The sequence below is a fragment of the Fusarium subglutinans genome (genome assembly GCF_013396075.1).
Source record: "Fusarium subglutinans strain NRRL 66333 chromosome Unknown NRRL66333_c0000138, whole genome shotgun sequence".
In the NCBI taxonomy this organism is placed as follows: Eukaryota; Fungi; Ascomycota; class Sordariomycetes; order Hypocreales; family Nectriaceae; genus Fusarium; species Fusarium subglutinans.
The window spans coordinates 42,480-65,344 of NW_023502201.1; the positions used below are offsets into that span (position 1 = coordinate 42,480).

A 22,865-nucleotide genomic window follows, 5' to 3' on the forward strand; every position below is an offset into this window, starting at 1 on the left:
AGCGGAGTTCCAGAACCTTATGGATCAAGGCAGTCAAGATTGTGATACCCGAACAGAAGCGTGACCAACTTTCGAGAACTTTGGTTCATGTTGCATTGCATATACGTCGTGTTTGACGATGTGACGCGTGGAAGCAGAATCAGCGGATGAACCGGCTCCCGCATCATGAGTATCGTGAGATTCCATCATAACCGGATTATCGGCGGGAAATGCGGGGGACGATGATGTAAACTGATCTCGACGTGGGGTCGGAGTTTTTAGCCGTGACTACTAAATTTAGGTATCGACGCTTGGAGGCGATCAATCGGGAGGCATGGAGATGGCCGCGTCATAAGTTGAATAAGCATAGGATAGGACTCATGGATACTCTAGATGCTGATTGTGAGGTCTGAGACATACATGAGATTTGCATCGCCTTGTTGTGTTGTGCTGTGAAGTGAGAGAGGTCTACCAGAGGGTTACAGTCATTGCTCGTATTTGACATCACCAGCATCACATGGATCGTCCCAATAGGGCCATGGTGCGTTGACACGGCACAGTCCAGCCCCGGCACATGATACCTGCTGCATATTTCTCAAGTTCCACTGATCGACTCTGGTAGCAGCGGAGTTAATTCTCTGCAAAAATGATTGGAAAAAGCGTCTGCTTGATCGGTTTTGGCCGTGTCGTGTGCGTGCTGGAAAAGATACGAGCTGTAGTGGGCTCACACTGCTGTATTGTTAGTGCTGACAGTGTAGCTCGTATCGCGGCTGGTTCTGTATCGGGCTTCAACTTTCAGCTGTACTTCCAGAAGCATCAGACACTTACAGCCACAGACTTGACGTAGTGATCTTCTCTCTTGGCCCATTATTGCCTCAGTAGGATGTAAAGTTGCGTTGACTATCTGAATTGTATTTAAAGTCGACTCCATTCCCGCAATAGAACAAACTCCCATCATCACTCAACAGCCATCAAGCCCTCAATCAATCACCCCGCACCCGCACTACAGCACCAAGTTAGCTCACAGTTTCACATTTCACATTTCAACCACCAAAATGCATTTTGCTACCATCATCGCTACTGCTGCTCTCGCCATGGGCGTCGCTGCTGAGCCTGCATCTGACGATCTTCCCTTCAACGTCATTTCTGCCCGCATTTGGAGCTCTAAAGACTGCGGAGGCGACAACAACAACGGAAACCTTGGCGAATTGACCACGCATCGTGATGAGCTCAATGAATGCTTCAAGTTCACCGACAAGGTCAAGTCTGTGAGCCAGTATGAGCATGCCAAGGGCTGCAAGCGTAAGAACTACTTCACTCCTAAAGATTCAAGATTTACTGACTTGTACATAGTTCTTCTCTTCACAGATGGCAACTGCAAGCGTGGACAGAAGAGTGTCAAGGATGACCAGTGCCGCGAGACTTCATCTCACTTCAGCAGCTACAAGACTGTTTGCAACTGAGAGTACACGACTCATGGGTTTAGATATAATGATGCATTAATGGTCACGAGACGATAAAGGACTAATGGTTCAGACAATAATGGAAGCATGAGACGGAGTTATGGACATTCCTTTGGCAAGAGGTCGTATGAATTAATATACAGCATTGAATTAACTAAGATTATGCACGCTTTCAACCAGATCCACTGTCTAAACTCCCTCTATGCTTGTCTTGTCTTCTAAGGGGCATATCCGGCATACCCTGGTTTCATATCTTGAACGTGTCGCTTAAGCAGTGCCCTGGGTGAGGTAGCCAGTGAGGCCATCGAAGATGTTGGAGACGGGCTGGACGATAGGTCCGAGGGCAGTGCCCGAAAGGGTGTCGAGGATGTTGGAGAGGATGTCGACGAGGCCGGGAACGATGTCGCCGATGAGCTGGGTAACGAGGCCGAGGAGGGTGGCAACGGTCTTGAAGAGGAGCTCAAAAGCGGTGCCAATAACGTTGTCGAGTCCAAGGATGCTCAGGACCTCCTTGGCGACACCGACAAGCTCGTTGAGAAGCTGGATGACGAGACCGAGAATAGTCTGAACGTCAGGGATGTTGATCTTGATGCTGACGACATCCTTGAGCTGGTTGACAACGGCGGTGAGGAGCTCGTTGAGGGAGTGGACTTCGGCAGTGACGACCTTGACGGCGACAGCCTTGGAGATGGCGTTGGACTTGACCTTGGTGATGACCTCCTCTGAGGATGTTGTTAGCAATCTATTTGTCCTAAACTCTATAGTTGTTTGACTTACTGATGGTGGTGGTCTGGCTCTTGACCTGCTCAACAGCAATGGTGAGAACCTTGACAACACCGCCAGTGTTGGAAACGTTGACGGCAGTGATCTTCTTGGTAACTGTCTTGGTGACGGTTTGAGATGTAGCAATGCTCTCAACCTGGGTGACAGCACCGTTAGGAGAAGCTGGGACAGCTGGGACCTGACGAGCAGCAACCTGAGCAGCAGGAGCAGCCATGGCCGAGGCGGCCAGAGCAGCGAGGGAGAAAAGGCTGAACTTCATGATGACTAAAAGCGTAAAGTAAAGAGTGACTTGGTGAGATTATGCTTTGAAAAAAGAGTGACTGGGTTGAGAAGTGAGAGTGGATGGTTGGGTGAGTGTCCAAACCGATTGACTTTTGAGTTTCTTATATACATACATCTTGAGTAAGACATAGACGAGCAACCCTAGATAGGAGACGATACTACACGGCATAAGCGAAAGTTCGATCTTCAAGACGTTTTTTGCACATCGGATGGAACCGACAGTTGGGATGGACTGGGGGAATGGTTCATCGCTGCTCCGTTTGGCTCGATGGTTGGTGTTGAAACACGCGATTGTGGAGCGACGAAACATCGCCAACTGCCGAGTCGATCGCAATATACAAAACGTTGGATTCCGCCAGAGATCGTCGTTCTGTGTTGCTAGAAGTATGACGTCGATGGAACTCTGGCGTATCATCGGTCATGTCGAGGTGCAGGGTCTTGAGAGTTGGGGATAGCTTCTTCTGTGACCTGTAAGGCTGTAACTTAACATTCAGATAAATTCTTCTACAAAACCGACGCATACACGTTTTTCTTTTTAAAGAGACTCCAAGGCAAACCACTATCGCCATATGATCCCCATTAGCTTGAGATGGCAAATGGCAATGAAATGTTGCGGCGCGGGATCTTCGGGATAGCACTCTCGCCAATGCAACGCCGATCCACCGTCGACTTGGTTTAATTACACCCGTATCTTGAGGGCACATTTGAGCGCCCATGACAAAAGCGCCCCGTGCTTAGGAATATCGCAATAGATAACGAAACCTCGCTCATTTCCATCTCGTTTTCATTTGTTCAACCTCCTTTTCCTTGATTCTGGGGCGGACTTTGATGGCTCGGCTGGTGTCCGAAAGGAGTACATCAAGTATGACGGTTCTGGATAAGCATAATAGATTACTGTGGAGTGTGGCTAGGGGAGGAAAGAAAACACAGGATCTTAACCCTAAGCAATAAAAATATTTAGGTAAATCTAGCCTAAGTTTAGGGGGCTCTTTTCTAAGTTTATTTAAATACCTTATATCAAGGTCCGGTGTTTTCTTGCTTCCCGAGGTCTGGGAATTGTATGCGTTGGTGTATAACCGTGCGGCTCATCACGTTGCCAGTGTGAGTCATGCTAGTGTAGTAAAATTCATCTGTCAGGAACCGATTCAAGGTAGACGCATGCTTCGGATGTCACGGGAGTCTTGGGTGATCCTTTTTATCTAAATTAGTGTTCCTATGTAAGCAATACGCACATATTCGAGCGACTTCATCTCTCTCAGACATTAAATGACGTCTTAGAGCAGGAGAATTGTGTTAGAGCTGGAAGAAGCATCGATCAAACTTAAGCATGGGCCTACATGATTACGGAATCTCCCCCCTGGATTCAAGCAACTTGATTATTCCGTAAAAGAAAGGACATTGACAATTCGACATAGGATCGTCGAAAACTTTCAGAAAGATAGCCCCGTGAGGCAATGGTCTAATCCTACATACCCCTGATCGCCACGCGAGGAACAAGGGAAAGGTCTAAGCGTCAAATGTTACCCTGACTCGCAAGATATGACAAACCCAATCTACAGGGTAATCGAGAGTCAAATAAACATAATGCTTATGATCCAATTGAGTTTCTCGTCAAAAATCTAGTATTGGTGGTTTGCTTGCCGATTCCTCATAGTCAAACGCAATGGTGACTCTGTTGTAGACAGAAACCCCTTTCTTCCTATTATCAGTCCTCTTTTGGCTTCTGAGCGTAAACAACATAGCTGTAGAAATGTTAGAATGATCAAGAGAACCAAATTTCTCGCTGAAACTAAGTGAAGATTGTTCAGGGGAAACTTACTAAGGCCAATAACCATGCATCCTTGGATTCTTAATTTCCTTTCTCAAAAATGCAAGGAAGACAGTGACTTCTGCATCCGTCCATCCAAGACCTTTCTGGAACATCCTCGTTACCATCGCTTCGAGTCCACTTAGCAGATTCTCCATCTCCCAAGCTCCCAGGAGCTTCATGCGCGGATCTTTGGGCCATGGGTTGAACGGAAGCTTGAAAACGCGCTCTGTGACATTCTGGTATCCGCGTTCTTCAAGCCAGCCCTTCCATCGCATTGGATCAGTCAGACTAGCACCGAATTTTGCAGAGCCCTGTTCCATCATTGTTGAGAATTTGCGGAGATAGCTGTCTTCAGGAATGGAGTCGTCGTCGCAACCAAGAACGCCGACGATGGCTTGGAACTCGACCCATCCGCCTCCTCGAAGATGCCTGGTGGAATTAGTTGCTGATATCGCATGCGAGCAAAGTTGGAGCTTACGTGTATGTTTGGTCAATCAGGGCTGGCCAGTCTCGAATTGCTAGCAGAAGATCTCGGGCATAAACAAAGTCAAAGCTATCTTCTTTCCATGTCCATTCTCTTTCAACATCGTCGACTTCAAAGTGGCAATTCGGTGGCACCCTGTCAGACATCAGTTCCAGATAGTCTCACAGTTGTGCTCGCATCGATCACTTACCAGTCAGGTTGCGTCGGTGCAACATCCGTCCCAATGACCTGAGAGCTCGTCAGTCACTGCTCACCCGATGTAACCACGGCAGCAAGATCCTGTACTCACCTCTGCAGATGGAAATTCTTCTGCCATTTCGATTGACCATATCCCTTTTAGCAACCTTGTCAGCAAGATATTCTTTATCGATGCAATGCTTTCACAAGAAAATGAAAGGAGGCTTCACGAACCTGTGCCGCAGCCAAGATCCAGAATTCTCTGGGGTTTCTCTAGAGGCGCCAAATAACGCTTCTTTCCAATCAACGCACAGTATTTAGCATGGCACATATCGATACGATCAAGCTCAGCCTCGTCCATTGGTAATCCATACTCTGAAATTTGTTAGAACCGGAGAAGCAGATTTCTCTGGGAGACTTGCCCTCTTTGCCATACACGGCATAGGTTCTTCCGCCCTCGACTTTTCCATGTAGAATAGACGATGTCAGAGATGTCAAAGACGACCGCTCACTCTCATTATCATAAGCCTATATTTCACCAGATCGTTGGTTAGCAAGTGGAGCCATCTGGGTGAGTTGCATCGTTGAGTCCACTGACCTCATCGTCAGTGACATTCTGCAAAGCCTAGACAAATCTGTTTAGTACTGTTTCAGCCCTACAGGGAATAGACTCACAGCGTCAGGTTGTATAACCTCTTCTTGGGGAGCACGAGGAGACGACATTGCGACACTGTTAGTATCACAAATGTTTGTGCATCAGCATCATGCAAAGTTGACACGGTCAAAGGGAGAAGTTAAGCAAATATCAAAACAAACTCGCCATAGTGATAAGTATCCTCGATATTGCGATAAAGGCCACGGGGCCAAGCCTCCCGCCACTTGGGTTGGGCCGTGCCGCAGTTCAAACTCCAGTTTATCACGGATATAACATGCTGATTGGGTCGTGATCTGCATGGTTGAGGCACTTTACCCGGGATCACAGAACCTCGGCTGGATATATACCCACCTACTAACCTGTCTTGTAAGGAAGCGAAGGCTCATGGACTCATATGATCTGAGTTCTTTTCTTGGCTGTTGGTGGTGCCCCGCCTGGAGCACTCTTAAGTGAATATGCTATTCACATGGTCTACGGAACATGCGGTGAAAGTTGCCATCTCCGCGAATTGAGACCCAGCAGTTGGATCCTTCAGGCTACATCTCGATATCTCTGATATCTCGAATACTTATAATGGTACATCCTAAAGCTGAAAAGGCTCTTGAAGAGGCAAAGAAACTAGTCGCCCAGCTCGAATCATACGAGGATGATCCCATCAGCCACCAAAATGTCCTCAAGCAGACGGAATCCGTTCGTTCAGCTTTCCAGGATCCCATGGATCAGATGACACACCTAATGGAGCAATTCAGTCTCGGATGCGCTTTCCATACCATTCTTGGAATTCGGGCATACCACGCCATGCCCGAAGATGGAAGTCCCATCGCCGCAGAAGAATTGGCTCGCATTACCAATGTGGCTACTACTGTGATTCAGCGCATTTACCGTGTTGCTGTCAGTCATGGTGTCTTTGTTGAGGCGGCGCCTGATACCTATGCTCATAATGAGCTTTCAAGGATTCTGAACCCCAGGGGGCTGGGTTCATTTTTCATGATTGTGTTGGAGTTTAGTCGTGCTTGGATGCATCTGCCTGAGTACCTCAAGTCTCACAAACCCGAGGATGTCTTTGATCTCACCAAGTCCCCTGCCGTGTACTCGGTCGGCAAAGAACATCTTGGAAAGTCATACTATGAGCTGTTAGAGATGGATCCCGATCCTGAACGACGTGAGCTTTGGAACGCCAACATGGTCGCAGTTGATGAGCTGATGCCTGTCTTCGGCATGTTCCCTTTTGAATCGCTCAAAGATGAAGTCGCTCAGGATCCTGTAAGACCTTTCTTGGTGGATATTGGTGCGGGCCGTGGTCAGTCGTGCATCGCCATCCGCAAAGACATTGGCGATGCCTTTGACGCGAAGTATATCCTACAGGACCTTCCTGGTGTCATTGATTCCATGGATCCAAAGGACTATCCAGACTTTGAACTGATGACTTACGATGCCTTTACGCCGCAGCCTGTGAAGAGTAAGTGACTCCCTGGGGTCCATGAGCGCATCGCAGCCACGCCCCTGGTTCATAACAATGACTGACCGTTCGCAGACGCCCGCATTTACTTTATGCGCCGCTTCCTTCACGACTTCTACACGCCAGTCTGTATCGAATTCGTGAAGAACACCGCATCAGCCATGGGGCCCGATTCCCGTCTGATCATATGCGACCAGCTAATTCCCGACATGGTCGAGAAAGACAAGTTCACGGATCTGTACTGGCTCGATTTTGCACTTCTCGCCATGACTGGCCAGGAGAAGAAAAAAGCCGATTTCGAGGAGATTTTTGAAGCTGCTGGTCTGGAGCTGGTCAAGATTTACCCATCTGCCTATGGATGCACTGCAATGCTTGAGGCGAGGTTGAAGAAGCCTGAGTAGGCGTTTTGGAGCTCGATGGCATGAATTTGATACTGAAATTCGGTGGCTACTCTACTTATACGGTGTTCTTAACTAGTTCATTTGATGTCAGCTGCGCAGCCCAGCTGTTAGAACGTTTATATCAGACATGAACGCTATAGTTCCGTAAAGCTGTCAGCAAGAACGATGTAGCTATTCTCAACAAATATGACGTCTCCCGCTATGGCCAACAGTTTTCAGTGTCAGATGTGTCAGAGCTGTCTTATACAGATGCTATGTCGTCAACGTGAACCTGTCGTCTGTCATCCTGATGGCACCTATCACGAGCCACTAACTAGCCCTCAGTCTCACATAGCGTCCTCCCGTCTGTGCCACATTTATGAATGAACAGTCAGCTGCATAACTTACGCAATGTCCGAGCGTATTTCATCCCGACCCTGCCTAAGCCATCTGCATGTCTCTGCAGGAACGAAGTGCTTTCCCGTATGTGCCGAACATGGCTTGCATTCGGGTGAGCCACAGGGCTGCAACATGCATTGACACGCAATGTAGCTATTTCTGTCGCCTGATAGCGTCATGTGCAATATCTCTGCAGCCATTACCCGTGAAGCCGCAAAATTCTAATTGTGAACGTTGTGCACCTGGTTCCCGGGTTCGTGTGAAATGTCTTAGGGATCCCGTGTTCTTGGTATGTCAGGATATCCCGGCGCAATGGATCAAACATCAGCCTAAAACAATTTTGACTTCTCTTGGTTCGTATGTATTGCGTTCGTGAGCATACGCGGATTACGGTATGACCCGATCATGAAGGTTGACATGGATCTTAAGATAAACTTTGTCGGCATTTGAATAAGGTTCTACTATCTCTAGTATCACAGTCACGAGACTGAGCGTCAGCTCGGCAATTGATTCATTGCCATTATGCAGTCACATATGAAGTTATCCAAAAAAGAAAAGAAAAACTTCATGCAAGAGATTTGTATTATTAGATAGTAAAAAGACGTCGGTGTCAGTATATCCAACTGCAATTGGTATCAAAGTATATACATAATGAATCAGGATACTTGTACTATCCTCGCTAGTATTATTATAAACGCAAAAAAAAATCACTTTATCGCAGTAGACATTAGATCAGTTTGTGACCTTAATGGTGCTGGCAACGCTGGGAACACCAGCGTTGTTGATGACGAAAAGCATCCAGTAGCCAGGGAGGGCAATACCAGAGTCATTAGGAATCTTGAAAGAGTACTTGTTGGTACCAGCGCCAGTCAGGGCTAAGGGAATGCGGCGCTGATCAGTGTTGACAACATGTGTCGCAGTTCCGTATCGCATAAGAGAAGCGCTCTTGATGGCGCTGTTGGCAGTGACGGTGATGGTGCTGCCGACCTTGGCAGTAGTGGCCGAAACAGCAGTGATCTTGGGGCGGGTAGCAAGGTTACCGTTGCCATCAAGGAGATACTGAGGGGTGAAGATTTGAGCGTCAAAATGGTTACTCTTGCAGCTACCGCAAAGACCACCGCCACCGTTGAACACAGTGCCATCTGGCAGCAGCAGAGACATGCTGTGATAGGTGCGGGGAATGGTGTTGGGTTGTTGCTTGGTGAATGTGTTGGAGGAGGAAATGAACATCTCGGGCTCGAGCTGGGCGTTGGTGTCGGTGAAAGGGTTGGAGTAAGATTGGCCACCAGTGATGAAGACGTTTCCGTCAGGGAGAATGACAGAGGTAGCGAAGACACGAGCGTGGATACCAGCACCGTTGTTTCCAACGAGAGCGGTTTGGGCAATGGCACCAGGCTGGTCAATGGTAAGGACGTGAGCGTTGGCAGTGGCAGGAGCCTGTTGGTAGCTGGTAGCACCGCCAAATGTGAGGATCTTGCCCTTGACGGCATCAAACATGGCAACGTTGCCGTTCATAGAGTCAGGGTCAACTCTGCCGTTCTTTCGTCGAGTACCGGCAGCTTTGGTGTTACCCTGAGTACCCCTATCGGTGTAGTACCAGTTCATGGCTGTGCTGGGTCCAGCCTGGAAAACACTGCCCTTCTTCCAGCCAAAGAGCCAAGCATGGTTGTCAGCCTTGTAGACACCCTCCTTGTCCTTGGTGAGCATAGGGCCGACGAGACACTTGGGAAGAGATGTCCAGGTCTTGGCCTTTGGGTCATAGATTTCACCGTTCTTACCGCCACGGGCACCGCTCCACGAACCACCGATGGTGAAAACACGACCGTCAGAGCAAGTAGCAGATGATTGGTAACCACGAGCAATCTGCATATCAGGGCCAGGAACCCAGTTACCATCAGGCATGAGAATGGTAGTCTTCTTAGCGTCGTTGCCGCCAGTAACGACAATCTGTCCCTCACCGTCCATGGAAATACCAGGGCAGAACATGTCGTGATGGTTGTTGGAGACATTGCGGTTGGAGATGACGTTGGTCTTGGGATCCCAGATAGAAGTGAGAGTGAAGCCGCCGCGGGGAGTGGTGCCTTGGAAAGCATCATATCGGTAAGCAGACCAGATGACGACCTTTCCAGAGACAGGCTCAACGGCACCAGCGACGGGGATGACTGGGAAGTCAATAGTAGGACCCCATTTTCCAAGACCCTTAGCAGGCGGGTTGTACTTGAGAGCATTGTAGACTTGAAAGTCGGCAATAGCAATCCAAGGATAGTCGGAGTTCACGTTAGAGAGGGCAACAAAGCGGAGATAGCGAGCAGGATGAGTCTCAAAGTTCGTGATCCAGGGGTACTTGTCTCCCCAATAAGTTCCAAAGGCAACGGGCTTACCCCAGTTGGTACCGTCAGAGCTGAGGTAGACTTCATGTCGACCAATCCAGTTACGGGTGTTGCCGTCTTGGCGAGGTGTAATCTGGAGACCACTGACATACTGGGTCTGCTTCATGTCAATGGTGATGGTGTGAGGAGGCGGCGTGTTGGTTGTGCCATATGGAGTCTGCCAGAAGGTGTTCTTGTCACCATCGATGGCTCTACCGCAGGGGAAATTTGGAGCCTGGCTGGAACACTTGACAGTCCATCCTTTGCGGTCAATGGGGTTTGAACCGACTGGGGGAGCAGCAGCAAACTTCCCAGGCTGTTGTCCCTGCTCCTCAGGATCAATGGCAGTGGCTGCATTGAAGAAGGCACCAAGGCACAAGGCCAAGGTGTAGAAAGACTTCATCTTGGAGGGGAGATAAGCGACAGTCACAAGCCTAAACCAAGAGTGGCAAAAAGAGAGAAGAAACGAGAGGGAGTGGGTGAACGAGCGGGCTGGAGAGGGAGAAGAAAAGGGCTAGGAGACGGACGATGCATATTTATTGATTTCGTTTTTATTTACGACGGCCCTAAATAGGTACATGCAATAGACGTGCACAATATGCAGCCCGATGCAGTGTGCACACCCATTCTGTCTGTTCAGGCGTTACTAAACATGGACAGGACGGGTCAGAAAAAACAGAGTTGGACATTTTATGAAGGGACGGGCTGAACAAAGACGCACAGGCGGAAAAAAGTGATCGGGTGCCGGGAACTGCGAGTTACATTGGCCCGTTCAGTTGAGGCGTCGATGCTTGGGCAATCAGAAGCAAACTCAACTAACTTGACTGCTCGGCTGGGCCAGGCTGTGCAGTGCGTGCCGTGCTGTACACCAAGTTTAGTTTCAAGAGGCCTGAGAGGGAGCTGCCATCTCGATAACTCACACCACGAGATTGGCCGTCGTTTAGCCCCGAACACAGCAAAGACTTTGCTGCAGGCTAATGTGAGTATGTACAGTAGGACCCCTGTAAGCTGAAACAGCGAGACCAATCAGTGGATGTGAGTAAGATGCAGCCATAAAGGCCAAGTGTAAGTACATCGTCATTTATTGTGTTGGGGTAGGTACTTGGAGGTTAGTGTGTTGGGCTGCCCGGGCCGGGTCTGCCTTGGTCTGGGTCTGGGGCTGGCTCTGACTGTGACTGACTGATGATGCCCAGAGGGGTTCGTATACACGTGTGCGAGATGGATGACGTGAGACAGAGAGAAGAGAGCTCACGTGCATGAGCAAGAGCCAAAGATGCTGACTGATTGAGTGATTTAACATGTCCCCCTGTTCTCCAAGTTCACCGCTGAAGTGACAGACAGTGAGTGAGTGAGGTGAGGGGGAACCTTTGGTGCTTGCTTATTGTTGCAACCAACTTGAGGCTGCAATATTACATATGAAATCAATCAATGACTGAAGCGACGTGCAGATCGAATGCAAGTCGGTTCGTATAGACCCTGCTCGTGGCGCAAAGAATGCTTATTTTGGGTAACGAGACTGGCCAAGCAAACACTTGCACGTTCTCGCCCCAAGACAAGAGTGTCCCAAAGGCGTACCCCGCTGCAAGGTACCCCTGGCCCTGGTGATCGGCCTAACGAGAGACACTAAGAAACCGTTGATTCGCTAGCTCGAGGATCTCATCACGAGGGAGCCTGAATGGTCAGCGGAATTTATCCTCCCTCTTCTTGTCTCACCCCCCAAAAAAAAGAGTGAAAAAGTTAGCCCGAGGCGCCGGTTAAGGCTGGGAAGATTGGCCCAAGGATTCCGGGAGAATGGAGGACAATCATACAAGGGTCGGCGTTACATCTGACGTCCTTTACTCCTCAGAACAGAGCAGAGATGAGATGAGAGAAAGAGAGAGGCAGCCGCCACTTAATTTCCATTACCGCGCCGTCAACGAGAAGTTCCGCACTACGGGCCATTTCATGACACGATGAACAAGTGGCGTCTCTGATCACAGGGGCTCAATCTTGACCTTGGCTCCCGATCGCCAGGTAAGGTAGTTACCTAGTCTCCTTAGCTCCTTGATCCGCAAATTAGCACCCAGATTTGAGACAAACTCCACTGAATCGGCTTCCAACGAGAAGACGGTATTCGCAAGATGTGGACTCTCCATTACCTAAGCGCGAGAAATCTGCGTTTCAAAAAGTCCCATATTTTGTTATCGCAACAACGATGACGACAGGGTAATTCCACTAAAATAGATTTCTTGTCCAACCTGAAACTGTGCAAAGTTTACACGAAAAGTATCGCGGCAAGTGGCCGGTAAATTGCACAGACGATGCACGATTCATAATTCTAGCCAAAAGAATATTTACTATTGGTCAAATCGTAAAGCGGTCCCCTATTAAGGTGCAGCACAGCCTGGTCAAAAAATGAAGATCGCCCATGACAGATCAGAGCTAAGCAACCCCCGGCTGCAACCTCGGCTCTCCCTCCCTCAGATTGATGTCGGGATAATTATCTACGAATCGTATGATACTGGTCCCGCGACGTCGTGCTCACAGCCCAAATCGTCAGTGAAGCAGACAGCGTCCAACTTATCGCTCGCAGACCCCAGCCAAATCTTGAACTCCCCATCAAGGACAAGCCAGTCCTGAGCCTTGACATCCCAGACGCTCAAGTCCTTCCTGGTCAAAGTCAATTGCACAGTTTCGCTCGAACCAGGCTCTAAAACCTTGGTCTTCTCAAAGTCGCGCAGCTGGATGACGGGTGTCTCGTATCCGGCAACGCTCGGAAATTGGACGTAGGCCTGCACAGAAGCTTTGCCGGAGAATTTGGAACCTGCGTTAGTCACCACTACGGACAAAGTATAAGCTTCGTCCCAGAGAGCAGGGTTGCCGCCTGAAACACCGCCCGCCTTGGGCAAAGCCGTCTTCTGCGCGGTGGAGTAGCCGTCTGGGTAAGGGTATTTCGATGTCTCGGCTTTGGCGGCCGCGGACTTTGCGTCGGATTCGGAGAGCCAAGAGTAGAGATAGCGCCAGATGGTGTTAAAGCTGCTGGGTTTAACAGCTTCTTTGTAGTCTGGAATGTCTTGCGAATACTCCAGCACCTTTCCTTTTGCGGGTCGCTTGGGAGGGTACTGGCTTAGCTGGGTGCCTCTCTTGATGGTCGCATTCGCGTACGTGAAATTGGTGTAGCTGAGTCCATGGCCAAATGCATACCGAGGTCGAATCTTTGCCTTGTTGAGCCAGCGGTAGTCGATAAACAGTCCCTCGCTGTAAGTATCTTGCGGTGCATCGATAAAGCCAGAGTCAATGAGCTTGGTGACACTCTCGGGCATGTCGTCTTCCTTCTTGGTGATAGAATAGGGTAAGTGGCCGCAAGGCGACGCGTCACCAAACAAGATGTTGGTGAGAGACTTTCCAGCCTCTTGCCCCGGAAGATGAGCGACCAAGACAGACCTGACCGATGGAAGCTCAATCCATTGGTCGACGAGGACAGGTCCGACAGTGTGAATGACAACGACGACATTCTTGTACTTGGCGGCGGCAGCTTTGATAAGTGCATCACCGTTATGCCAAACATTCAACTTGTCCGCATTCCGATCACCATTGTTACCCTCGACCGTGTACTGATTCTCACCCGCATCAGAAGTAACGAAAACAATGGCGACATCGTCGTCGGAAGGGCTTGGAACAGATGGAAACTTGTCAGTGTTGTAGAATGTCACGTCTCCGGCCTCCTTCTTGATAGCGCCGATGGGGTCATCGAGGTACATGTAGTCGACTGTACCCGATCCCCAGCCTTGACCTAGCGTGCCCTTGTTGCAGCTTCGATCAACACAGGCATTGGCGCCATCGGGATTGGTTTGTGCACCAGTGCCGAAGACCTTGAGTGAGCTCTTGGTGCTCAGTGGAAGAAGCATGTCGTCGTTCTTGAGGAGAGTGATAGCGTCTTGGGCAATTTGTCGAGCAATCTCGTCATGGTCGTCCTGAACTTGAACATACTGGTTGACAACTCCCGAGGGCGAGTTGGGCCATGCTGCTGGATACAGAGGGCCGACTCTGTCGTATGTGTTGGTGTCAAAGTTGACAGAGGGAAAGTCTTTGTCTTGCTGGAACTGATACCAGGTTGCGACGATACGAGTAGCCATATCGTTCAGTCTCGACATGGGAACGGAGCCATTGAGGGCCGAGCGGGTTAACTCGTACATCCATAGAGAATTGCCAAAGAGAGGGATGATGGTGTCACCAGGCATACTCATGTCCATTCCTGCGATGGCTGATTGCACGCCAGTGATCTGAGAGAGCCAGTCTGTCATGACGAAGCCTTGGAATCCGAGCTCCTCTTTCAACAAGGCGTTGATGAGATATGAATGCTCGCTGGATATAGTGCCGTTGACCTATAATTGTTAGTCATATTGAGTGAGAAGGGTTAGATAGACCAACTCGGTTATAGGCTGTCATCGTCGCCCCAACTCCAACTTTTACTGCCTCTGCAAAAGGCCAGAGATACAGCTCATGCATAGTTCGGTCATCTGTGATGGTTAGCCACGCAAAATCAACGACGAGGAATGATCTCACCAATGTTTGCCGAGTATGCGGGAGATACAAGATCAGTGGTCTGTCGTCGATACATCTCCTGCTCATTTCCAATAAGATGCTTGACAGTAGCAATGACTCCCTGCTCCTGGACACCCTTGATAGTCTCTCGTGCGCCAATAGCTTGTAGCGATGGGTCTGTTCCAAAGCCTTCCCAGTTGCGTCCGCCCTTTGGCTTACGCCCGATAGGACCAACGGAGGGACCAAGCCAGACGTTCACGCCCTTACCGCGCGCTTCCTTTCCAATTGCTACACCGCGTTCATACATGAGCTTCTTGTCGAAGGTTGCACCGGCTGTGATTCCGTCCGGGAAGGCAGTCACGTTGTCGGCTAGTCGCACGCCGCTGGCAGCGTCGTTAAGACAGAGTTGAGGGAAACCAACGCGATGAGCGGATCCAGTGTTACCATTGCAAGGCCTGTTATGTCAGTATACATAGTCGTGTAAAGTGTAAAGAATCGTACCCTAGTAGCTGTTAACAGGAGTTCCGCTTCACTTGCCATGATTCTTACCCATAAAGAGACCGGTGCCAGCTGTGATATTGGTCTTTTCAGCCAATGTCATAGAATCAACCATCTTCTTAGCCCTGGCATAGCTATCTGCCCAAGCTTCATCCCATCCTCCGTATGGAGCAGGATAGTATGGCGCAGCAACAAATCCATCCGCGACGTTGTTTGCAGTTGAACCCACGGCCACCAAATTGGCCAGGGTGAAAGCAACCTTGGCGAGAGTCATTTTCTTATCAATTGAGCCTTGACTACTCCGTAGAGAGGATAGAAACATCGAAAGGCCGTGCGGTCTTATACTATAAAAGTCAACTAGTAGCCGGTGCAACATGATCAACCTTATCTCACCGAATCTAGCATCCAATTCGTACACTATCTCCGAATTATAGGGTCATGTGTGAATGTGCCGTGAAGAGCGCATGGAATTTTGAGCGAAACCTTGATTTTAGTTGTTAATTGCCCAATCACGTTCGTGGAAATGTCGCTCTACGGAGTTGAGATAGCAAAAAGGGTATATCATCCGAACGATGCAACAGGGGGAGATGAAGATCAGCTGAATCAATTCTCTGCCGAAAACGGTGAAAGAAACGAAACATGCTATTCTCTCAATCGAAATGCCGAACAGACATGTGATTCTATCACGATAGGCTCGAGATGCGTGCTATCTATGCATCATAGTTGATATCGGCCAGCCACATACTATCCTTCCCCGCTCGGCTATATAGCCATTGCTATACACCCTCTTCATCACCGTCAAGGGTCGACCACGAGGTCGTTTATTCACCTCCTTCCTTCTTCGACTTGATCTTCCTTCGCTCCATTCCGATACTTGCCAAAAAGGCGATGCCGCCAAGTGCCGTCGATACAAGGAAGGCATTTGAGATACCGTACCTAAACGCATCTCTGACGTAGGCGAGAGAATCAGCCGACACAACATGTTCCAAATCTGTCCCACCTGCAGCGATGACAGCTTGTATATCAATCTCGGCTATTGTCTTTAGCCTCTGGCGGAGAGAGTTCTGGAAAACGTTTTGGGAGATGGACAGACCCACTGGACCTCCCAGGGCTTGGGATAGGATGATCAGCACTGTTCCTAGGGGAATGTCACCTGCTCCCAAGACGACTTGTACGGCAAAGATTGGGATCTGAATCGCTATACCAAAGCCAGCTCCAGCTACCACTTCGTAGCCGAACCATCTGGCCGTTGGGGTGTTTTGTGAGATTGTGTACAGCAGACCTGCACCAGTTGTGGAGATGGTCGAGCCGGCCCACATGAACGGTACGTAGTATCCTAGCCAAGTGATAATAGAGCCGGTAATAAGAGTAGCTATCGTGACGGTAACCCCATGAGGAAGAATGTCAACACCAGATGTTTGGGGATCCACTCCCTTGACAGCCTGGAAATAAAACGGCAGATGATAACTCTGCGTGGTCATGGCTCCTTGATACAGTGCAGAGAACAAGCATCCAAGGAAGACAGATCTCTGTGAGATAATGCGAGGGCGGATCAATGCACTAATGAGTCAGCGACAACGACGTCAGGTAACAAGGCGCTTGAGGGGAGAAGGGGACTTACGCTTCTCCTTGCCGTATTTGTATGAACACGAAAAGGGCCAGAAGAAGACCAAAGCCAACAAGACCACCCCAGACCCGTGAATCGGACCAAGGATGTTTTGTGCCTCCCCGTTGAAGAGCAAGGAAAAGACATATTAGAGCTCCTGCAAGAATGACTGCGCTTTTGAGGCTGAGGCCAAGTACCTTTGCCTTGGGGGCTTGGCCGCTATCTGGAGCTTCACCGAGTGGGAGAGGATAGTAAAGACAGATTATGAGAGCCATTACAGCACCCAGAGCTTCGCCGTTCATTAGCACTCAGGTTAGTGTTATGGAAAGAGAACTTACGCAAGTTGATCCAGAAACAAAATCTCCAGGTGAGTTGCTTAGAGTGAGTGAATACACCACCAAGCGAGGGACCAATAACAGATGCTATGCCGTACATACTAGAGATTATAGCCAGAAGCAATGGTCTTTTTCTCATCTCCACAATCTTGGATATAATGATCATGGCACCGCAGAAGATGCCCGCTGCACCGAGTCCAGCAATGGCTCTACCGATAATGAAGGCTGCTGAGCTCGGCGCTGCAGCGCAAAGAACAGAGCCCCCTTCGAATATGATTGAAGAAATCAAGTAAACCCACTTGAGATTGAAGAAGGTATACATCTTACCGAAAGTCGGTTGGAAGGACATTTGCTCGGGCGTGGTGCCTACATTTGAGTCGAAGATAGATCACATATATCAGACTTGGATCTCGATATGGTAGCCCAGTTCCTCAAAGTAAGGAGCTTAATTGAGAGTCCTTCGCTGACACATTCCTAGTAATTAACATTCTTCTCAAAATTCGAGTGGTCGAAAAGCAGCGAAAGGTCAGGAACTGCAGGGTAGCTAAGACTTCACCATGACCGAATCAAAACGCAGCATCCGATGAGTCAGCTGTGACACGCACCGTTCTGACATCATCATCACGCTCAAACAGGGTCAACCGATTGATTTGAAACTTGGAAGTTGGAAGTGGACAAGAATATATCAGGTTATTCATGTCCCGTAAACTCTCAAATTCTGTAAATAATAGTATTAAAAAATTGCCAATATGAACATCAACATTCCAGATCTCATCAAATCCGCCGTCCCAGAGGCTGAGGGGCGCAACGTCCAGATCATCTCGGACAACAGGACCAATCACAGGGACCAGAACTTTCTCTCGGGGGACTTCCCACGCAATCCTCCAAAACTTTACATAACTGGGGAAAATGACGATTTTGACGAGGTCACTCTTGCTGAGTGGAGAGATGAGGGTTTTGATGTTGAGTATATCTCAATGGAGAGCTGCGGAGATGGATATCTGAAGAAGATCAAGTCGTTAAGCAAGGAGAACTTGGGCCCTTGTGAGAAATTCGGAATTGTCGGTAAGCTAATTCGTTCCTCGGAAGGTTTAAAACGATACTGACAGAAAAGCCTACGACGACGCAGCAGCTATTTGTCTCGAGCACTTTCACGTCCTCGACAACAACCCCGAATTCAAGCTCGGTCTTCTCATTGCCTACTACCCAACTCGCATCCCAGACACCAACGGAAGATTTCCTAGCAGCATCAGTGCCCTTGTTCATCTAGCAGCAGGCGAAGAAGTCGGCGTCGTCAAGCAATCTCAAATGGTCGGTATCCAGGGCAAGAAACGCGTGAGACGCACCAAGATTCAGAGTGGCATGGGCACTGGGGGAAAGCTTGACCTTGCGTATCCCAGCTACACATATGAAGCTGAGCCTGGCTTTGCTGAGCATGATCTGGATGAGTACGATGGCGTTTCGGCAGAGCTGGCCTGGAGTCGAAGCTTGGCTGCGGCTAGGAAGGTGTTTGGTATCAACCCTGATCTAGAGCTTGTCTTGGAGCATAACTTGCAGAGTAAGTCCCCTCCATCTCGCAATAGGTGGATTTTGAACACAACTGACTTTCAGCAGGCAAATTCTTTTCTAAGAACCTCGGGCAGGCATTGTCAACTTTCACCACGCACAAGACCCCTCACGTCACGTACATGCCGACTCTGACTGGTGCAACTGGAGCAGCTGAGCTGAAGCGCTTCTACTCCGAATCGTTTACAAGTCCACCATCACTCAAGATCACACTCTTATCACGCACCATCGGCGTTGACCGCGTTGTAGACGAAATGCACGTTCAGTTCAAGCATACTGAGCAAGTCCAGTGGATACTTCCTGGAGTCCCACCAACGAATAAGAAGATTGAGATTCTCATGGTGAGCATTGTCGCAGTCAGAGGTGGCAGACTGTATCAGGAGCATGTCTACTGGGACCAAGCTAGCGTGCTAGTCCAAGCAGGACTTCTTGATCCTAAACTGTTACCGCAGTCTGCGAAGGATCTTGGTGTTGAGAAACTTCCTGTAGTAGGACGACGAGCGGCGAGGAGAGTGAGGAAGAATAGGGATGCGAGCGATGATGAGGGAGCGGCTGATAATGAACTGATTCCGGGGTGGCATAAGCAAGAGGGCGAGGGTACCAAGAACGACCAAAAGTAATAAATAGATAATGACCTAGCATCAAAATTCTTTTTTTAAAAAAAAAAAAAAACATCTAAAAGAATAGTCCATGGGCCGGGTTGTGGATAATATGGTACTCCTTGATGGCTTTGTCCAGTCAAGCCCATCTTTTTTAGCCGCACCAGAGTTTACCGATAAATCGGCAAACCTAGAACCCGGAAGATACTGTTTTCATAGTTTGTAAGAGTTAGCCGACGGTGAATGTTTGGCTCGTCTCATTAGCTTGTCGACTACTCTGGATAAGAGCAACATAGGCAAATAAGATCTGGATATTATCATGGACTAAAAGATTGAGTGACCGTCAAACGCATCGTTCATTTGCCGTATTCAAATTATACTTGAGCATACAAACTTGTTTCTAAGCTTAAGACGATGCTCGCCCTAGTTGTCGTGATGACTTTTCCGAAACGATCACGACATTGGATCCGCATATTGCCAATCGATGTCGCAAGCAACAAAGCCAATGGCGGTGGATCCCGATGTAACGATTCTTTAAAATTCCTGGATTTCCTCGGAGGATCGACCAGTTTTTGTCGGAAGCATGTCTCCTGTTGACTAGTATAGGTAGTGTTTGCATTGATATTACTCGCATAGAACCACTTGGCCATCGAAGCGATGGTGCACGTTGATCTCGCAATGGCTGACCCCCAATTTATTATTTGGGGCTCATATCTGCCAGGGTTGCTTTGAGAGCTGGCAATTGTTTTAAGTAGCAGTGATCTGACCATTTTGTCGCATTTTGTAGTGTTCGTGCATGCTGTATTATCTCAAGTTTTGGCCAAGCAAAAGATAGCACTATGTCGCATCAGCAGCCTACCGTCGTCCCATCATCGGGAGTATCAGACTCTCCTTCTGACAATGGAAGTCTAAGAGGGAAAGGCAAAGCCGAAAATGATGGATATCCCAGCGACTCCGTGCCTGCAACCGCACCAGCCTTGGCTGCACAGCAGGGGCAGCGCATGGAAGCGGCGATGGGAGATGCGATCCTACGATATCTGCGAATAAGAAAGCCTCGGAGGAACAACATATATGATCTTGATTCGGTACGGACGAGAGTGACAATGATTTATGGAGGGGAATACTGACTCGAAGAAAGGTCGCGACACAGCCTAGTATTTGGGACTCGCCCGACATCGAACGATACAAAGAACTATATATTCACCCGCAGTGGGAGAACTGGTCGGCCTTTGATCCTAACTTTCGTTGGACATGGCGTGAAGAGAATGCCGTCCGCCACAAGGTTGACTGGAAGATCATGGTACGAGGAGAGCCAGCTTCACAGTTTTCTAGGAGACTAACCTTTGCAGGTTTGGATGTGCATCATGTTTGCAGCGTTGAACATTGACAGGAACAACATCCAGAATGCTGTCTCAGATAATATGCTTGACGATCTGGGCATTACACACGCCGACTACGTGAGTTCTTTTCAACATATGGGGGAAGCAATGCTGACCGAGGCAGAATATTGGACAAACCATTTCCCGAGTTGGCTTCCTTGTTGCTGAGTTACCCTCGCAGCTTATTTCCAAGCGGTGGGTCTATTAGAAACCTCTCTTTTGTTATGATGTTGACTCTTTGTATAGAATTGGGCCCGACATGTGGATTCCGATCCAGCTTTGCATCTTCAGTCTTATCTCGGCGATGCAATTCTTCCTGAAGGGCCGTGCATCATTCCTTGCCACACGATATCTCATGTGAGTTCTCTGAAATCAAACAACTTAAGCTCTTGCTAATATTACTAGTGCGACCTTCCAAGGCGGCTTTATTCCGTAGGTCTTCTTGCCGTCTTATCCCGAGACATACCTAACAAGGACCAGTGACACAATTCTTTACCTCAGCTACTGGTACACTGGCACAAGAGTATGTCTGGATATAATGGAACATCGAGAGATTTACTGACTTTCGTAGCTCCCGATACGACTAGCCTGGTTCTGGATGTCTTCGCAACTTGGTAGGTAAGACATGGCGCTAGAAAATGCACAAGCTGACAAGTCACGGTCGATATTGGAGTTGGTTTTGCAGCTGTTGGTATGCTCTCGATGCGTGGAATGCTTGGATACGAAGGTTGGAGATGGCTGTTCCTCATTGAAGGGGCGTTCACCTGTACGTTTCCATCACGCTGTGACGGTCGCTCTACTAACGGAGTCGTAGTCCTGATCGGTGTTGCGTCCTTCTTCTTGATGCCGCAATCTCCAGCTAGAACGAAGAGTTGGTGGAATCCGAAGGGCTACTTCACGGAGCATGAACAGAAGATCATAGTCAACTCTGGTGAGTCGTTTACCAACCAGCAACGATATTAAGTGCTGACACGTAATAGTTATTCGCGACGATCCTCAAAAGGGAGGCATGTACAACCGACAAGGTCTATCCGTCCGCCAAATCTGGGAGTGCACCAAAGACTACGATATGTGGCCACTCTACGCTCTCGGTCTTCTCTTCGGTTTACCAAAGTATCCCGTCAACCAATATCTTACGCTGTCCTTCCGTGGACTGGGCTTCAACGTCATTGAGACCAACCTTTTATCAATCCCATACATCGTTGGGTCCTGCATCACGATGCTCGCGATCACAGCGTTCAGCGAACTAGTTAACAACCGAAGTTTTGTCTCCATGGCGGAGGATGCTTGGTTACTCCCATGCTTCATCGCTTTGATTGCGTTGCCTGACCCGATCGGACCTTGGGCTTACTTTGCCATCTCAACCGTGCTTCTGTCTTTTCCATAGTGAGTATCTTTGCTCTCGACGAAACGAGTTTCTCTGACAGTACCTAGTACCCATCCTATTCAAGTCGCATGGACGAGCAGGAATGCGGGGTCTGTGCAGAACAGAACAGTCTCAGCATCGTAAGGTTACTCACCTCCATCTCAAGGTATGATTTCTAACGATGTCTAGACTTTACAATATGTGGGTTCAAGTCAGTGGAATGATCGGAGCAAACAGTAAGTCCCCATGGCATCGCACGAGCTGAGACACTGACATGTCGTAGTCTATCAACCAAGCGACTCGCCACGATACTTTAAAGCCAACACAGGTTTACTGGTCATTTGTGTATGGATGTGTGTAAGTCTTAATCATCACATTTGTAAATTACGAAACGAGACTCACATCTACACAGCTTGTTCAATATCCCGGGACATTCTTTTACTACAGGTGGAGGAACAACCAGAAGGCCAAGAAATGGGACGCCATGACCCCAGAGGAGCAGCATCACTACAGGACTACGACGTCCGATAAGGGCAATAAGCGGTGAGTTTCCGTCCGGCTGCGGCAGAAATGTCAAAGTTGCTGATTTATGTGCAGACTCGACTTCCGTTTCGCGACTTAGTCTTGGTAGCCGAGGCAGAAGGTCTTGGGTGAATGAGGACGCACGGATGGCTCTCAAATGTTGAGCGATTGACAATAGTGAGATTGCTTGTATTACATGTCACTGGCCTTTACTTTAATCCTTGATCAAG

At 48.8% G+C, this 22,865-nt stretch overlaps 9 protein-coding genes across 9 annotated transcripts; 4 read left to right on the forward strand and 5 right to left on the reverse strand.

The window, feature by feature from the left end:
- Positions 1-1,034: 1,034 nt before the first annotated feature.
- FSUBG_9221 (uncharacterized protein) lies at positions 1,035-1,442 on the forward strand (the record flags this gene model as incomplete). The annotated part of the gene is made up of 2 exons (XM_036687711.1): positions 1,035-1,281; positions 1,333-1,442. 2 exons carry the CDS (start codon positions 1,035-1,037, stop codon positions 1,440-1,442), a joined length of 357 nt encoding a protein of 118 aa, XP_036535277.1.
- A 267-nt stretch (positions 1,443-1,709) lies between these two features.
- On the reverse strand, positions 1,710-2,484 carry FSUBG_9222 (uncharacterized protein; the record flags this gene model as incomplete). The annotated part of the gene is made up of 2 exons (XM_036687712.1): positions 1,710-2,164; positions 2,220-2,484. The coding sequence occupies 2 exons, from the start codon at positions 2,482-2,484 to the stop codon at positions 1,710-1,712; spliced, it is 720 nt and encodes a 239-aa protein (XP_036535278.1).
- Positions 2,485-4,212: 1,728 nt separating this feature from the next.
- On the reverse strand, positions 4,213-5,701 carry FSUBG_9223 (phosphoethanolamine n-methyltransferase 3; the record flags this gene model as incomplete). Its single annotated transcript, XM_036687713.1, has 8 exons — positions 4,213-4,249; positions 4,327-4,746; positions 4,796-4,936; positions 4,992-5,029; positions 5,091-5,134; positions 5,353-5,506; positions 5,577-5,603; positions 5,654-5,701. 8 exons carry the CDS (start codon positions 5,699-5,701, stop codon positions 4,213-4,215), a joined length of 909 nt encoding a protein of 302 aa, XP_036535279.1.
- A 505-nt stretch (positions 5,702-6,206) lies between these two features.
- Positions 6,207-7,493, forward strand: FSUBG_9224 (O-methyltransferase B; the record flags this gene model as incomplete). The annotated part of the gene is made up of 2 exons (XM_036687714.1): positions 6,207-7,092; positions 7,168-7,493. 2 exons carry the CDS (start codon positions 6,207-6,209, stop codon positions 7,491-7,493), a joined length of 1,212 nt encoding a protein of 403 aa, XP_036535280.1.
- A 1,110-nt stretch (positions 7,494-8,603) lies between these two features.
- On the reverse strand, positions 8,604-10,643 carry FSUBG_9225 (galactose oxidase; the record flags this gene model as incomplete). The annotated part of the gene is made up of 1 exon (XM_036687715.1): positions 8,604-10,643. One exon carries the CDS (start codon positions 10,641-10,643, stop codon positions 8,604-8,606), a length of 2,040 nt encoding a protein of 679 aa, XP_036535281.1.
- Positions 10,644-12,723: 2,080 nt separating this feature from the next.
- FSUBG_9226 (beta-glucosidase F) lies at positions 12,724-15,536 on the reverse strand (the record flags this gene model as incomplete). Its single annotated transcript, XM_036687716.1, has 4 exons — positions 12,724-14,604; positions 14,693-14,739; positions 14,786-15,219; positions 15,298-15,536. 4 exons carry the CDS (start codon positions 15,534-15,536, stop codon positions 12,724-12,726), a joined length of 2,601 nt encoding a protein of 866 aa, XP_036535282.1.
- Positions 15,537-16,083: 547 nt separating this feature from the next.
- On the reverse strand, positions 16,084-17,525 carry FSUBG_9227 (major facilitator superfamily transporter; the record flags this gene model as incomplete). The annotated part of the gene is made up of 3 exons (XM_036687717.1): positions 16,084-16,822; positions 16,884-17,157; positions 17,207-17,525. 3 exons carry the CDS (start codon positions 17,523-17,525, stop codon positions 16,084-16,086), a joined length of 1,332 nt encoding a protein of 443 aa, XP_036535283.1.
- A 427-nt stretch (positions 17,526-17,952) lies between these two features.
- FSUBG_9228 (dienelactone hydrolase) lies at positions 17,953-19,389 on the forward strand (the record flags this gene model as incomplete). The annotated part of the gene is made up of 3 exons (XM_036687718.1): positions 17,953-18,268; positions 18,318-18,761; positions 18,818-19,389. The coding sequence occupies 3 exons, from the start codon at positions 17,953-17,955 to the stop codon at positions 19,387-19,389; spliced, it is 1,332 nt and encodes a 443-aa protein (XP_036535284.1).
- An 818-nt stretch (positions 19,390-20,207) lies between these two features.
- On the forward strand, positions 20,208-22,735 carry FSUBG_9229 (major facilitator superfamily transporter; the record flags this gene model as incomplete). The annotated part of the gene is made up of 16 exons (XM_036687719.1): positions 20,208-20,453; positions 20,507-20,668; positions 20,718-20,825; positions 20,872-20,942; positions 20,994-21,104; positions 21,153-21,179; positions 21,228-21,270; positions 21,319-21,361; positions 21,403-21,513; positions 21,562-21,678; positions 21,728-22,133; positions 22,182-22,253; positions 22,303-22,349; positions 22,397-22,470; positions 22,526-22,656; positions 22,711-22,735. The coding sequence occupies 16 exons, from the start codon at positions 20,208-20,210 to the stop codon at positions 22,733-22,735; spliced, it is 1,794 nt and encodes a 597-aa protein (XP_036535285.1).
- Between the last annotated feature and the right edge of the window lie 130 nt (positions 22,736-22,865).